Raw genomic sequence first — 13,083 nt, 5'->3', positions numbered from 1 at the left:
AGGTTATGATACAGTATGATGATACTTTGTCTGATTTCTGAGAATTTTTTTAAAACAGTACGAGAAACATTGCATTACATAATCATACAGGAATCCCCACAACTATACCAGAACCCAGGCAAATATACTCCCCCCACAGTTACACTAAGCCCCTATAAGCCCTATAATCACACATGAACCTGTCACTTTTGCATATAATCCAGTGATAGTACTTTCCCATAAACCATTACTTATTTATTGATTGAGTATTTGATAAAGGAATTCCTCATTTAGTTAAGTCTTCATTGAGGGCATTTAAAATGAGTTGATGCAGGACAGGGTGTGATTGTGTCTGAAGCTGGTGTTGATGCAGGACAGGGTGTCATTGTGTCTGAAGGCAGGAGCTGACGTTGCAGTGTATCTGCCTCGCCTCCCCACCCCTCCCCCAGCCAAGCACAGGGCCCACACAGATGTGCCCCGCTGTGGGCAGTCTCCATATTCAGCAGTACCTCATGCTGGTGGTGTGGGATACAGTGATTTTGTTTGCGAGACTTCCAGTCAATGTGCATCACCAGCAAGCCACATTACATCAAATCCATAAAAGGGAGCTATTAATAACACCAGGGCTTTTAATTTTCAGAGTCACACTGGGAAACGTGGGAAGACCCTTTGAAGGACATGGTTGCAGTTGAGCCATGACATCAGCTCAGCCACATAAAATGTTGTGACGGATTCACTATTCTGGAAGGCAATTTAGGGCAGGTCTTCTATATGTATGAATCCACAGCATAATGAAAAAATTATGCACCGAAATATTAAATCATAACTTCCACTAAAGCCGAAGAAGGTTTTTTTTTTCCAATTTGTTGAAAGACAAATTCATTTCTGGGCTTGTTAGTACAGAGATCAAAGAATATGGAGTGGCTGATGTTAAGAATGTTGTGTGCAGTAAAACCTTGGTATTCATGAGGGTTAGGTACCTTGAAGTCTCTGTGTATGGTAACTCGCGAATGCAGAACTTGATACCTTTTGGGGGAAAAGGGGTATGGTTCCACTTATCGTGAAACAAGCATTTCTGAAGTAATGTTTTTGTTAGAACTGTTAACTGTTTTGGGCAAGAGAAATGAGTATTGCTGCCTCACAACACTGGGTTTATGGGGTGTTGTCTGCGTGGAGTTTGCATGTTCTCCCCCATGTTTGCGTGGGTTTCCTCCAGGTGCTATGTTTTCCTCCCACAGTCAAAAGACGTACTGGTAGCTTAATCTGCTCCTGGCAAAATTAGCCCTGGTGTGAGTGTGTGCACATTTGTTTTTGTGTCTGTCTGTCCCTCGATGGACTGGCGTTCATCCAGGGTGTACCCTGCTCTGTGCCCATTGCTTGCCAATATACTGTAGGTACCAGCTTCCCCGCAACCCTGGATTGGCAGCTAGAAAAGGGATAAATGTATCTTAACTAGTTCAGAAATAGGTTTAGTGTTTATTGGTAGTAAGTGTTTTAATAAAAAATGAATACTTGAACCTTAAAAAAAAGCCGTTTTTCCTCCTACTATAATTCAAGTCATTGCATGTACTAACAAATAAATTAGATCATTAAATTAAATTAGATATTAAAGCTTACTCTGGATTAGAGTTTTTCTTTATTTTTACATCTGTTTTAATTACTATTACAAATGCAGCACTACTGTATACTTTAATAAAGTTTATTAGAGCAGAGTAATAGCAGACAAGGTAAATTAAGTGTACCCCCCAACCAACTCCCTCTTCAACCTTCTCCTGCAGCTTGTCTAATGCTCATTCTTCTAGTTTCTTTTCATTCCACTTTGGACATTTAATGACTCCATTTGAATCAGTCTGTATTACCATAGTTTCCAGAACATTAAAAACAGTATCACATTATAACAGAAGTGAAGTCAGTAGAAACTTTGATTGATCACTTCCTTCTTTGGCAATGTCAGTGTAATACTTGATCATTTTGGTTCTGCAGCCCAACTTCATTCTTAAAGCCAGGAACTTTTGGTTAGGTGCTAAAGCAGATGCTGGGGATGACTGGCCTGCAGTGGGTGGCACTTGGAATGAATTGATACAGCAATAAAAAAAACACGAAAGCTCACCAGGGGATTCGGAAACGCCACTACAAGTTGTTGAACCCATCCAACACCGGAATGGCATGAAATGCTACAATAAAATGCAGTATTGATAGCTGTGTTGCTCCAGGAGTACCCTGTGGAAATCATTTTGCTAAGGGGTCAGTTTCCACAGATCTTTCTTCGTGAACAGCTGCCAGTCTGATGATTAACTGCAAAGCCTTGAGATGTTGAAATTAGAGCATCCGTGCTTCTGCCAGTCCAGTGCTAAAACTGCATTATCCTTGTCACTTGATAGCAGAGCTCTGATGGGAAAGAGAGTGCATATGGGGGGCGGGGGGTTGTGCTTGATTTTTAATATCATTTAGCCAGCAAAATGAAACCGTCCGGATTGTAACACTAGTTATTGTGTTTGGTTGCAGTCCCATCCACTGTCCCTGTGCAACACCAGCGATGACGAGCGACAGGAGAGCATCTTCATCAGCATAGTGAAGCTGGAGAACCCTGAACACAAAGTCCCGCGGTGCCAGACACTGATGGAAAAGGTAAGGGTGTCGAAGGTCAAGCGCTTTTCACTGACAGGTCGTGGAAAGACCTCTTTAGGGAACCTCGACCGTGCTTTCCAACATACAATATCTGTAAACTTTTTTGGACTCAACGTTCTTTTTAGGATTATACAGTATGTAAGTTCTAAACTGTGTCAGCAAGAGGGGCTACAGACTTTCTTGAGAGTTTAAAATTAGAGGTAGTGTATCAGTAGCATTGTCAGGATAGTGCAATCATTTCTGTTATTTTCTTTAGCTTAGCTCACTCCCTTCTCCTCATCATTTCGCAAATCATACAAAGTGTTAAATTGGGCACAACAACTACAATAACGTGTATTGCATATGCAATAAGATAAACTTACAGTAAAACAAGAATATTCATGTTGGAAGTAACTAGGAAAGAAGCCTTTCTTACACAACACTGCTATATTGACATTAACACATTAATGTGTATGCAAAAGTGGTATTTTAAATTCTTTCAGTTCATGTGTTGGTTGGAATATTTCAAGTGATTTGAAACGATATTTGCAAGGCCTTCTGCTGTTGCTAAACAGCATCATTAATCCAGGATGGTCAGGCGTTCTGTGAAATAAAATAAGCGTTTGTAAATTGGAGTGTCCTAGAGAAGGTATTACTATATGTTATCAACACCTGCAGCATAGCTTGGGGACTTGTTCAAAATCGCCATGAGACTTCGGTCAGGGCTGAGACGGGAGCAGTCCTGGTGTTATAAAGTCACTGTCCAGAAAATTATGCCCGACTCCCTTTTACCAAAACCTTAATCAGTGACTGGCAATATCCTGTCCACCAGAGATCTCCCACCTCATTTCCCAGTGGTACACAGTGGCTTCTTGGAGAGTGATCTAGCTTGAGATCGAACCATTCTTCTACCTTCACAATTAACCATATTGATATCGATTTACTTATGCTCTGACTGACAACTACAGGACCAATAGTACCCAGTCTCACCTTACAGCTCTAGCCACAGGTATTATCCAACTGCCATTGAGTGATCTGATCTAGAGATTAGTCTAAGACATGACACCGATCTCACTGAGACAGTACACTGATTTTGCCACCTGTGTTCTCTACCTATTTATAGAGAAATCTACTTGAAACTAGCTACTTTAGATTTCTCGCTCTCAGCCTTGTGCAAAGGCCTACACATTTCTCCCTTGAGAATCCCCAAGGATACTTGATTGGTTACTAGCCGCTTATTGATCCAGCAACATAGCTGGGTAGCTTGTTCCAGACACCCGCCACCCTTTGTGTAAAGGAGTCTCTTGCTCTCAGCTCTGAATGCGCTTCCCATAGTTTCTACTTCTTTTGGTTCAATTTATTGTGAGGAAATCTATTGAGGCTTTGTAAGTGTAAAAAAGTGTATTTATGATGTGACTGTTTTTTGAATTTGAGGAAAACGATTCACGTTATTCATTCCTTTTCCATTTTTTGGAGGGGTGGGGGCATGCCTGACCTGCCAAGGAATGGGACAGTTTTTCAAATCTGACATGGGTATTCTTCCCCTTGAGGAGGAGGAACTTCATTTAGCAGGGGTTCAAATTAATCTTACTCAGGTTGTCAGTGTTAGCATTTCCCCATTTTGTGTGGACAGTTAATAGCAGGTTGCCAAAATAGTTAATAATTGCCTAACACACATGCTCTGGCTCAATAGTAGGGATCCAGGCTGTCCAGGTGTTAATATTAAATCTTTCAACTGAGGGGATGGCTTCCCACTTTTCCTGTTTCAATCTCTTCATGAGACATCTTGTTGGAAACCATTACTTGTGAACCTTTGTCTTTTGGATGCTTGCTTGTATCAGTGCTTTTTTTCCCCTGTTTCACTATCAGTGCCTCAGGTTTTATCTGTGCTTTTCCTGACCTGCGCCATTGGCAGACTGCGAGTGATGCTCATAGTACTTTCAAACGTTTTTCTAAACCTGTAATCAGTGCGAACTTACACAAGAACCTTTGGTGCCATGCCATTCAAATTGCACTCCAGTGGGATTTTATTGTAGATGCTACTGCTGTTCATACGGAGGAGCCATGCACCCATGTATGTGTGAGATTTGTTTTTCTGGCTCAGATGAATCGGTCTCAGAAATGTTGGGCCAGCTGTCACATTAGGCATCCTGAAAAAAGAAGAACAGTTGCTGTTCTCCGTCTCATTTTATGATGACAGAAAGGAATTCTCCTTTCCAAAAATAAAAGTTAAAACAAAGTGTTTTTTTGTTTTGTTTTGGGTTTTTTTGGTGGGGGACAGTTCCCTCCACAGAGGTTATAACAGGGATCTGTTCCGCTTATATTCTTAAAATTATTTTCATAATAACTATGGAAAGTCATTTTCTTTTAGTACTGTTTGCAGCACTTTATAGATTTTCCTCATGTCTTTCTGTGTGCGTGTGAAATGCAGGGTATTGAACAAGATTGTTTATTCTTTCAGCTCCAGCCTTGTGAAAGATTGAACCCAATCACAATCACTGTACAACCAGAATACTCATTAGTATATTAGCAGATACTGGTTACTTTGTATCTTTCATTTTAAGCATAATATTGAGTGATGTAGACTTGTCTGTGTTTCTGAATATTATGGAACATTTTGTTGTACTTTCTGCAATAGGGCTACAGCTCAAGACATTTTCATTTCTTTAGCTGATAAAGAGCCAAGGTGCTGCTGCTATTCTGAAAAGATATTTAGCACGGTGCTGAATTATGAAATACTTTTATAATGTTGCTTTTTGTTTTCAGGTTTATGACAAAATGCTTTACAGTAGTGAGACCAAGTAGACATGATCGAAATGGAGAAATGTTCTCCATTCCATGTTTGATTTAAAACGTATTGTGGCATTAACAGCAGTTTATATGTCCAAACCTGGTGCATGCTCTTTGACATTTACTTCATTGCAGACATATTTGATCCTGTATTTTTGTAGTTTTTCACGGATCTTGTTGTTACTTGGAGCTTTTTGTGTTTCCTGGGATTGTGTTTGCTTGTGATGTCATTTACCAAAGCAGACAGAGCTTCTGAAAACACCTGTCTGCTGCTGCCTCGTGGCGTTGTAAAGCCATGAGAGAGGTCCTCCTCTCGTTGTGCATTTCTGACCCCACTGATCTCCAGATGCTTGGACGCCTGCCTGAGCTGCATTTGCATTCAAAAGAGGCTCTTGGTTTGCAAATAATAGTATCAGGATTTGTGGTGTGATTTCATGGCTGGGACACATAATTCTGTTTCCCACATCAATCGGCTGGGCTGGGAGGCTGTTTTTAGAGCCGTGTTGTGCAATGCAGAGAATTCCTGTTGAACACCCCTGCTGATTGTCTTTCATCCTTGCTCATTATCACTTGTAGCTTATAATTGCCTCGTCTCTTAATTAGCCTTCTGCTTCTCACACTGCAGGCTTGCTAGTACTGGTACAGCACTTACCGAACAGCCAAGCTGAAACATACTAAAAGTATTCTGTGTCATTTCCTTCACTGAACTTTACTCTGGGAAACAATGGAGTGTGGTGGAATCCAATGAATTGCTGTGAAGTGCAGGGAGGTTTTTGTGGCTGTTATTTTTATTTTTGTTTAGAGGCACTGCAACTTCAATAGCTTTTAAAGTGTGTTCATTAAGTCATCATCAAGATTACTTGTATTTTCATGTACATGCTTGCGCTCGTGGACTTTTTTCCAGGTTGTACTGGACATTGTCAGGGGTAGCATTTTCCCCACCGTTAGAAAGAGGCAGAGGGGGAAGTGAAATGATCAAGTCTAACATCTAAACTACATGCACATTCAGTAGTTTGTTATATCGTGAGGAATGCATTGTTTTCCTGGATTTTAAATCTATGTCATGTAATTAAATTCTAAGGAATTTTGGAGTGCACCACTGTGTTTCTCTTTTTGCTGATAGAAGCTGAACTCCATCACCCTGCACCTTGTTAATTTTGAAGGACTGTGCATCCCCATCCTTTTATCCCATTCTTTTATTTTATCTACCAGCCACACCCAGAATAAACCTGTACAGTAGATCATCAATAATTCTGTGATATTCTGTGGTTTTCAACATTTTTTCCTCAGTATATACTGTATTACAGGCTCAGCATTGTACTTTTGTGCCATGTGGCTTAAGTACACATGAGACTGTAACAAAGTGAATACTAGCATAAATACAGCTGTTTGGGAATAATGTTAGTTTGATAGAGATGTGAGGCATGAATGTCTCTGTGTGAAGAGTGGTGTTACTCACAGAAGACAGAAAGCACAATTGGTGCAGGTTGACTAGTCTCTTTAACTCTACTGAATGTGATGGATTCTGCATCTTCTTTTATCAGTATCAAGCCTGGTGCCTTGTTCCAGTGTTCTTCTGAATGAAGTAATGAAGCTGATGGGCTGTACTCTATCTGAGAGCTGTATTGGGTGTAACGCTCATGTTCCTCCCCATCCTGCTTCTGGTAGCTTTTTCAGATGTCATGTTTGGCTGCAATAATTACATAGCAATGAAAACCAGCTGCTACAGTGGAAACAACCGCAGATATTCACACAGAATGCATATATACCAAGAGATATAAGACTGTGCACAAGGAAAACACAGAAAACATGAATGGCTCCTTTGAATGATGCTAGTTTGTGTTGTTTTTTTGCATTACTCAGAAACCATTTTCAAGAGTTTGTACCCTCTTGTGCTATAATACCTTTATCTGGAACCTACTCCTGCTATAAAGCTTTGTGAATACAGGACAGGGCCTTTACGCTGTTAGTCTGAGATCATCTTAAAATGTGCTGTGGGCCTTGTTCCATTTAGCATGTGATAAAAGGGCATCTTGATTTTTTCTGTTTGTGTTTCAACCAGGATGGGTTGCTGCATTGCTGCTTCAGCAATCAGTGTTCCTCATGAGAGCCTGGAATCAGCAGTAGGTGAAGGAGGTGCCCCAGGGCTGGGTACAGCCTGTCTTTTTACCCACTGACATCAGCCTAGCAGGGCCTGGTTGTCATACCTGAGTGCTGGAATGCATTGTGATATGATGAAATATGTCACAGCTGACTTCTGGAATGCTGAGCTACTGCTTTGCTTATTCTTCTTCAGTTGTTTCGTCTTGGATACAGCCGACCTTAAAAGATGAACATATTCAAAGAACAAGAACTACACTTTTGGCTTGTAGAGATTGTCGTGTTTCTTTAAAGAATCCAAAATCCTTAAGGTACTTATAGTTTAGGCCAGTGGCTTGATCTTCATTATCAGTAGTGAAACAGGAACCAGCGAGCATATAGAAACTAAGTGGATATGCGTTCAAGTGTTTTGATTTTTTTTTATCAGCAGATATTTTTTGTTATATACGTATATATGTATATATACTTCTGGTTAGTTGCCAATAGTGTCTTTGCAGTGCTGGCCCCTGTATCCACAATCGGAGAATGTCAAAGTGCAGATGGGCCCCACCAGCCTGCCTACAGACTGAGTCACTGACCTTCCCGAATGGAAGCTGGCAGTTGCACCACCACGTGGGACCCGGTGTGACAGGCCATAGCATCAAACTTACAGTCAGCCTGCAGTCTGGACATGCACCTCTGCTGGTTGAGCCACTCTAGAGCCTGGCTTCTTACCAAAAGGGTTGTGGGAATCCGGAAGAAGTTGTTGACAAGCTCCATTTAAAAACACGATCCTTAGATCAAGTAGCTACTGTCAACCAAGCATGCTAAATGGCCCAATTTGGTCTCCTCTCAGCTGTAACTTTCCTTGTGTGCTTATTAAAGTGTACCAAACGGTGCCTGATGTCTCGGGAGCAGCCATCCTACTACCGTGATGAGAATTAGCCATTGCCATTTCTTCGCACGGACTTGAAACTGATATTGGTAAGAAAAACACAGCCCACTTTGAATGTAACCGGAGCTGTTTTGTGTTTTTGCAAGTAATGATGGATACTCCTGTGTCCGTGCAGTCTGCTTTTTTGTCTGGTTTGTGCAGAAGGGTGTGCTGTGTTTGCAACAGGGACATGAACCCCAGCTTAGCCATACTCTGACTCTGAAAGCCCCAGAGATTGCGGTGCCTGCAAACTCAGTAAGGGCATGCGTGCATCCCTGAACACGGCGTCTCAGGAAGAGATGCTAGGTCAGCGGATATGTTAGAAAACAGGGGGAAATCTTTTGAATGATTAATTAATTATTTCCACAACCTATTTTTTATTGTGGACCTTGATTGTGGGACTATTGTATTACTTGATCATTTAAGACAGCGACTTCGGAAAATTCCTGCATTCCTGCCACGTATTTACTGCAGCGCAGTGAGGGGAAAGCAGCAGAAGTGGCTCCTGTGTATATTGCCCTTTTTTTGAAGCAGCAGACAACTCAAAGCCCCTGATATATCCTGTGGAAGACGTATTGTCCAGCCTGTGATGTAAAGGAACATCTGGAAAATCTCTGAGCACCACGGAGGTTGAATGCAGAAGCAAGTGAAAAAAAATAACGAATGCCAGAAAGCCAAAGAAACAATGTGCGCACAACATTAATCCGCTTGTGTCTGAAGGATGGGCTAGATTGCTCTCCTGAGTGTTTTTACAACAGCATCCACAGTTTTAAAATCTGGTTGGCTTGATATGAAAGCCAGGGAGCTGTAACCTCAACTGTTTAAAGTGTGCAAGAGAGTGGTGTGTGTTAAATGGCATGAGGATCAAAATCGCAAACTCTTGGCAAAACTGTTCTCAATATGCCGTGCTGCTTTTTAAGCTCACCTCCTTAAAGTTCAGGTGGTTTCGTATCCTTAATGAGTGCTCTTACTTTTTTATTTTCAAAGCGATGTTTGTTATTCCTGCTCTGATCGTTCACTTGTTGTCATCTGTTTACTTTCCTTTATGAAAGCGACTGTTGGAATAAGCCTGTTTTCTTGCTTTGACTTTGGTTTCGTTGCTTTTCTTCGTCTTTCAACTGGAGCGCTGTGCCAAGCAGTGATTAATGCTGTGGTCTCTGCTGAATTGCTTTGGAATATGTTTTAAAGCGAAAGCAGCTCCCTCTGTTTTTCAGTCAGTCATTCGTTCCTAATGTGGTCTCCAACTAGGAGCTTGGCAGCAGAGAGGAAAAGCGTCTTTCAGAGCAAGCCTGAGGTTGGTGAACAGGCGGGCCTGACCTTAGCATGGCTGAATGTGCCACAGTTTGGTTGGTATATTGGCAGCAGTGGCAAGACTTCAGAGAGCTGCAGGTCCTCTATCTGTTTGACTTTTTAATCCATTTAGAATGATTGCCTGAGAGAATGTCTAGATTGTGAGACTTTTCAGGTGTGTTGCCAGCCACCAGGAAGATTGCATCTCCCTGCTAAAGGCTTGAGAAATAACCAGTTAACCTTTTTGGGGTGGGAAATTAACTACAGAGGGGACAATCCTGCATCGGTGTGGACAGTGACTGCTGCCTTTGTTGTTCATGTGGTGATTCACTGCTGCTTGGTAGTGCTGCATTGTCTTTTATGACTCGTGTACACATGGGTTATTGCCAGTGCCTAAGAAAGTGCACTTGCTTTGTGTATACATTTCTTTTTGGTGGTATTGCTCAGGGATTAAGCTGTCTCTTTAGCTAGAAAAGTAACAGACATTAAGTATCGTAATGCATTTTTATGTATTTGTAATATCTGGGTATAGGAGCGAAGACTGATGCAGATGTATATAAGGATATGACACTTCTGAAATACTGTTAAAGGTGCGAGCACAAAGTCTGAGAAATCATTTCCACGGGCTGAGATGTGCTGTGATTTGTGAATATAAACATACCCTGCCCTCCTCCACTGTTTGAAGCCAGTGATGCCAACTTATTGTTCATATTCACTCGTGATTTTCCCTTTATTTGTTTTATTCTATTAGTTTTTCAATTTCAGCATCCTGCATTTATTTTAAACCTTCCTTTTGGTCTGAGTTTCAAAAGTGATTTTTGACGTTTTCTGCTTTAGAGAGTAATTTGCATTTTGTTTCCTGAAAATATTTGTCAAAATTTAAAGCTGCAAATAAATGAGATGGTAGACTGGGATAGAAATACCTGTTTCGACTTCAGCTTCATTTTGAACAGCTAGCTGAGTGGATGGACTGCTTGATTTTCATTTGGACTCGGAATGAGTGAACTCCTCTGCATGTAGTTTTAAAAGTTGGATTTTATTACCGTCTGGTGCGGAGAAGGTGTTTAGTCACACATAAATTTCTCTTAGCTTTTCAGGTTTAAGACTAAGCTGCTGCAAGTCTGTTAAGGTTTAACTTTTCAGATCTGTTTTCAGGCCACTCATCCCTCTTGTGTTCTCTCAGATAGCTCCCAGAATTAATAACTTACTTGTGTGGTTGAAAGTTTTTCTTGTCTTTCCTTTTTTAACCAGAGCCTCCAGAGTTCACTGTAAATTCTGTGCCTTTGTGATTCCAGTTCTTTTCTAGGAATCTGTCAGGAACAATACCCTTCAGGAGATGGTTATTAAATGTGATGAAATCGCACCTCACTTGCCAGCACACAACTTATCTGCTTTTTTGCCTTCCTTACTGACATGTCAAATCCAGCAGACGTCTCGCAAACCTAATCTCCCTCAACCCACCCCCCCACCCCCCCCAAGCACGCAATCCCCTGCCCAAGAAACGAGTATCGTTTCTTTCTAGTGCATAGTCACATTGAGATTTTATGAAAAAATACTTAGAAGAAGAAGAAACAGACACAGATTTCATGCCTGGTTAAAGAACGGAGCAGGTCGGCTCTTTCAGTTTGTTGATTTTTGAGGATACACAAGCCTGAGCTTGGTTTGTGGATTTCATACAGTAGGGATGAATTTGTTTCATTGTTGGTTTTCTGTTTCCTAGGCCTTAGTCCATTTCTTTTTTCTTTCTTTTTTTTACTTTCAGATTTTATCAGGAAAGCGGGCCACGCTTTTATGGTTTTTGATAAATTTGAACAATGGACGCCATTGTACGGCTTCGTCTGTGCTGCACAAGTCGCTCCAGAGAGCGAAATTAAAAAGCATTTAAACAATGCAGAGGAAAAAGCAGACTCCAGCGTTTGATGTTGTAACTTCAAGGATCTCACTTAGAGGGGTTTGTTGGCACTTAACTAGCGTGACCTTCAGCCTTTATTCAGTCCTGACTGGAGGGCTGAAAACTGGCACTACGTTGGGTACAGTGCTGTGTTTATTCTTCTAATCCTTCAGATAAGATGCTTTTTTGTTTCATGCTTCCTTTTGGAAAAAATAGAAAGTCATGTAAGTTGGCCAGTTCCTTGTCTTGGTATTTCTGCAGCAAAGTACCAAGGAAGTCTGTTTCTTGGGTAGAAAAGAGTGCTGGATTCATCAGCTCTTCAGTGGTTGCAACATTGTGGACCACTGTAAAACAAAAGGAAGGAAGTAGATCAGTGATGTTTCTAGTATTCTAGTGCAAATCTGACCTCTTCCACAAGCTATAAGATGAGCTTGCCCTTATATGTGAGACTTACTGTGCGTAGAGTATCTCTGAGCATGGGCTCTGGTTATATTTAGGGTGAGCAAGGAGGACGAGTTGCAATGATACTTTGAATATTTTTGCTATTGTTTCCACTGTGCTGTCGCATGAACAGGAGCATGTGCTTGCTCTGACATCTTCCATGTTCAATTACATTTGTAATTCCAGATCTGGTCTTGCTTTTTTTTATCTCGTCTTTTTTGTTTGTTAGCGGGCATCACAGTAGAGCTGTCCCGTGAGTCACCAGGAGTTCTGTTAATGATCTGTTTGGCCCAGGAAAAAGGAAAGGCAAATTTAAAGCTTTTTTAAAAAACTTTGCATCTGCTTTATATCCGTTGTGGTGCCTCATTATGTCGTTTACCTTTCAAAGCATGGCATCTGTTATAAACAATGTGTGAACCATTTAATCCACCGAAAACAGACCGATGAAGATTGTAATGCTCCAACATGCTCTGAGCATTGATATCCTACCATCTGAAAAGATCCCAGAACCTCATCTGTCATCAAAACACATAGGATTCCAATGAGAAAGACATTCTGAAAGAATAAAATAAGTCTTGTTAATCTCTGCATGCAAAAAAAAAGCAATAAGCTTCCATTCAGACAGGTATTTAATCAGTGCTGTAACGCACATGGTCCATGAACTGCATTAAAAACAAAATGTGAAAGTGTGAGTCTAAAGTAAAAGTTTTAAGATCTTTTATTCTTTTAATTTGAATGTAGATAAAGAGAGCAGTTATATTTCTTCAGATTCCGTTTCACAAAGCTTTACCATCCCCTACCTTTCCTTAGCAGCCAGTTATTCATGCAGATGACTTTAAAAATTGGTTTAGAAACTAGGAAATTCCCTTACAAGTTCATTCTCTGGTCATGTGTCAACCCAGCAATAAGGAAATCGGCCTTTGATTCAAAACATATATTACAGTTTTATGGGTATTACATAGTTTGGTAAACATTGTCTGGCTTTCCATTGGCTCTGTTTTTCCAATTTATTATAATAAGATGAAAAGAAAATGCGTCTTGAGCTGAAAGATGTTGGCCTCTTCCAAAGAAG

The 13,083-nt window shown here is 40.8% G+C and overlaps 1 protein-coding gene across 2 annotated transcripts in view; it reads left to right on the top strand.

Moving 5' to 3' along the window:
• rnf43 (ring finger protein 43) overlaps positions 1–13,083 on the top strand; it is a 97,820-nt gene that overhangs the window by 59,011 nt on the left and 25,726 nt on the right. For both annotated transcript variants that reach the window (XM_088616524.1, XM_088616525.1), the window contains exon 2: positions 2,485–2,607. In XM_088616524.1, the coding sequence (XP_088472650.1) occupies positions 2,485–2,607 (123 nt within the window). The remainder of the gene's footprint in view (positions 1–2,484; positions 2,608–13,083) is intronic.

This window comes from Lepisosteus platostomus, chromosome 22 (assembly GCF_059453375.1).
Source record: "Lepisosteus platostomus isolate fLepPlt1 chromosome 22, fLepPlt1.hap1, whole genome shotgun sequence".
Classification (NCBI taxonomy): Eukaryota; Metazoa; Chordata; class Actinopteri; order Semionotiformes; family Lepisosteidae; genus Lepisosteus; species Lepisosteus platostomus.
Note: the sequence above shows the minus strand (reverse complement) of the source record. Positions and strands in the feature narration are given on the sequence as shown.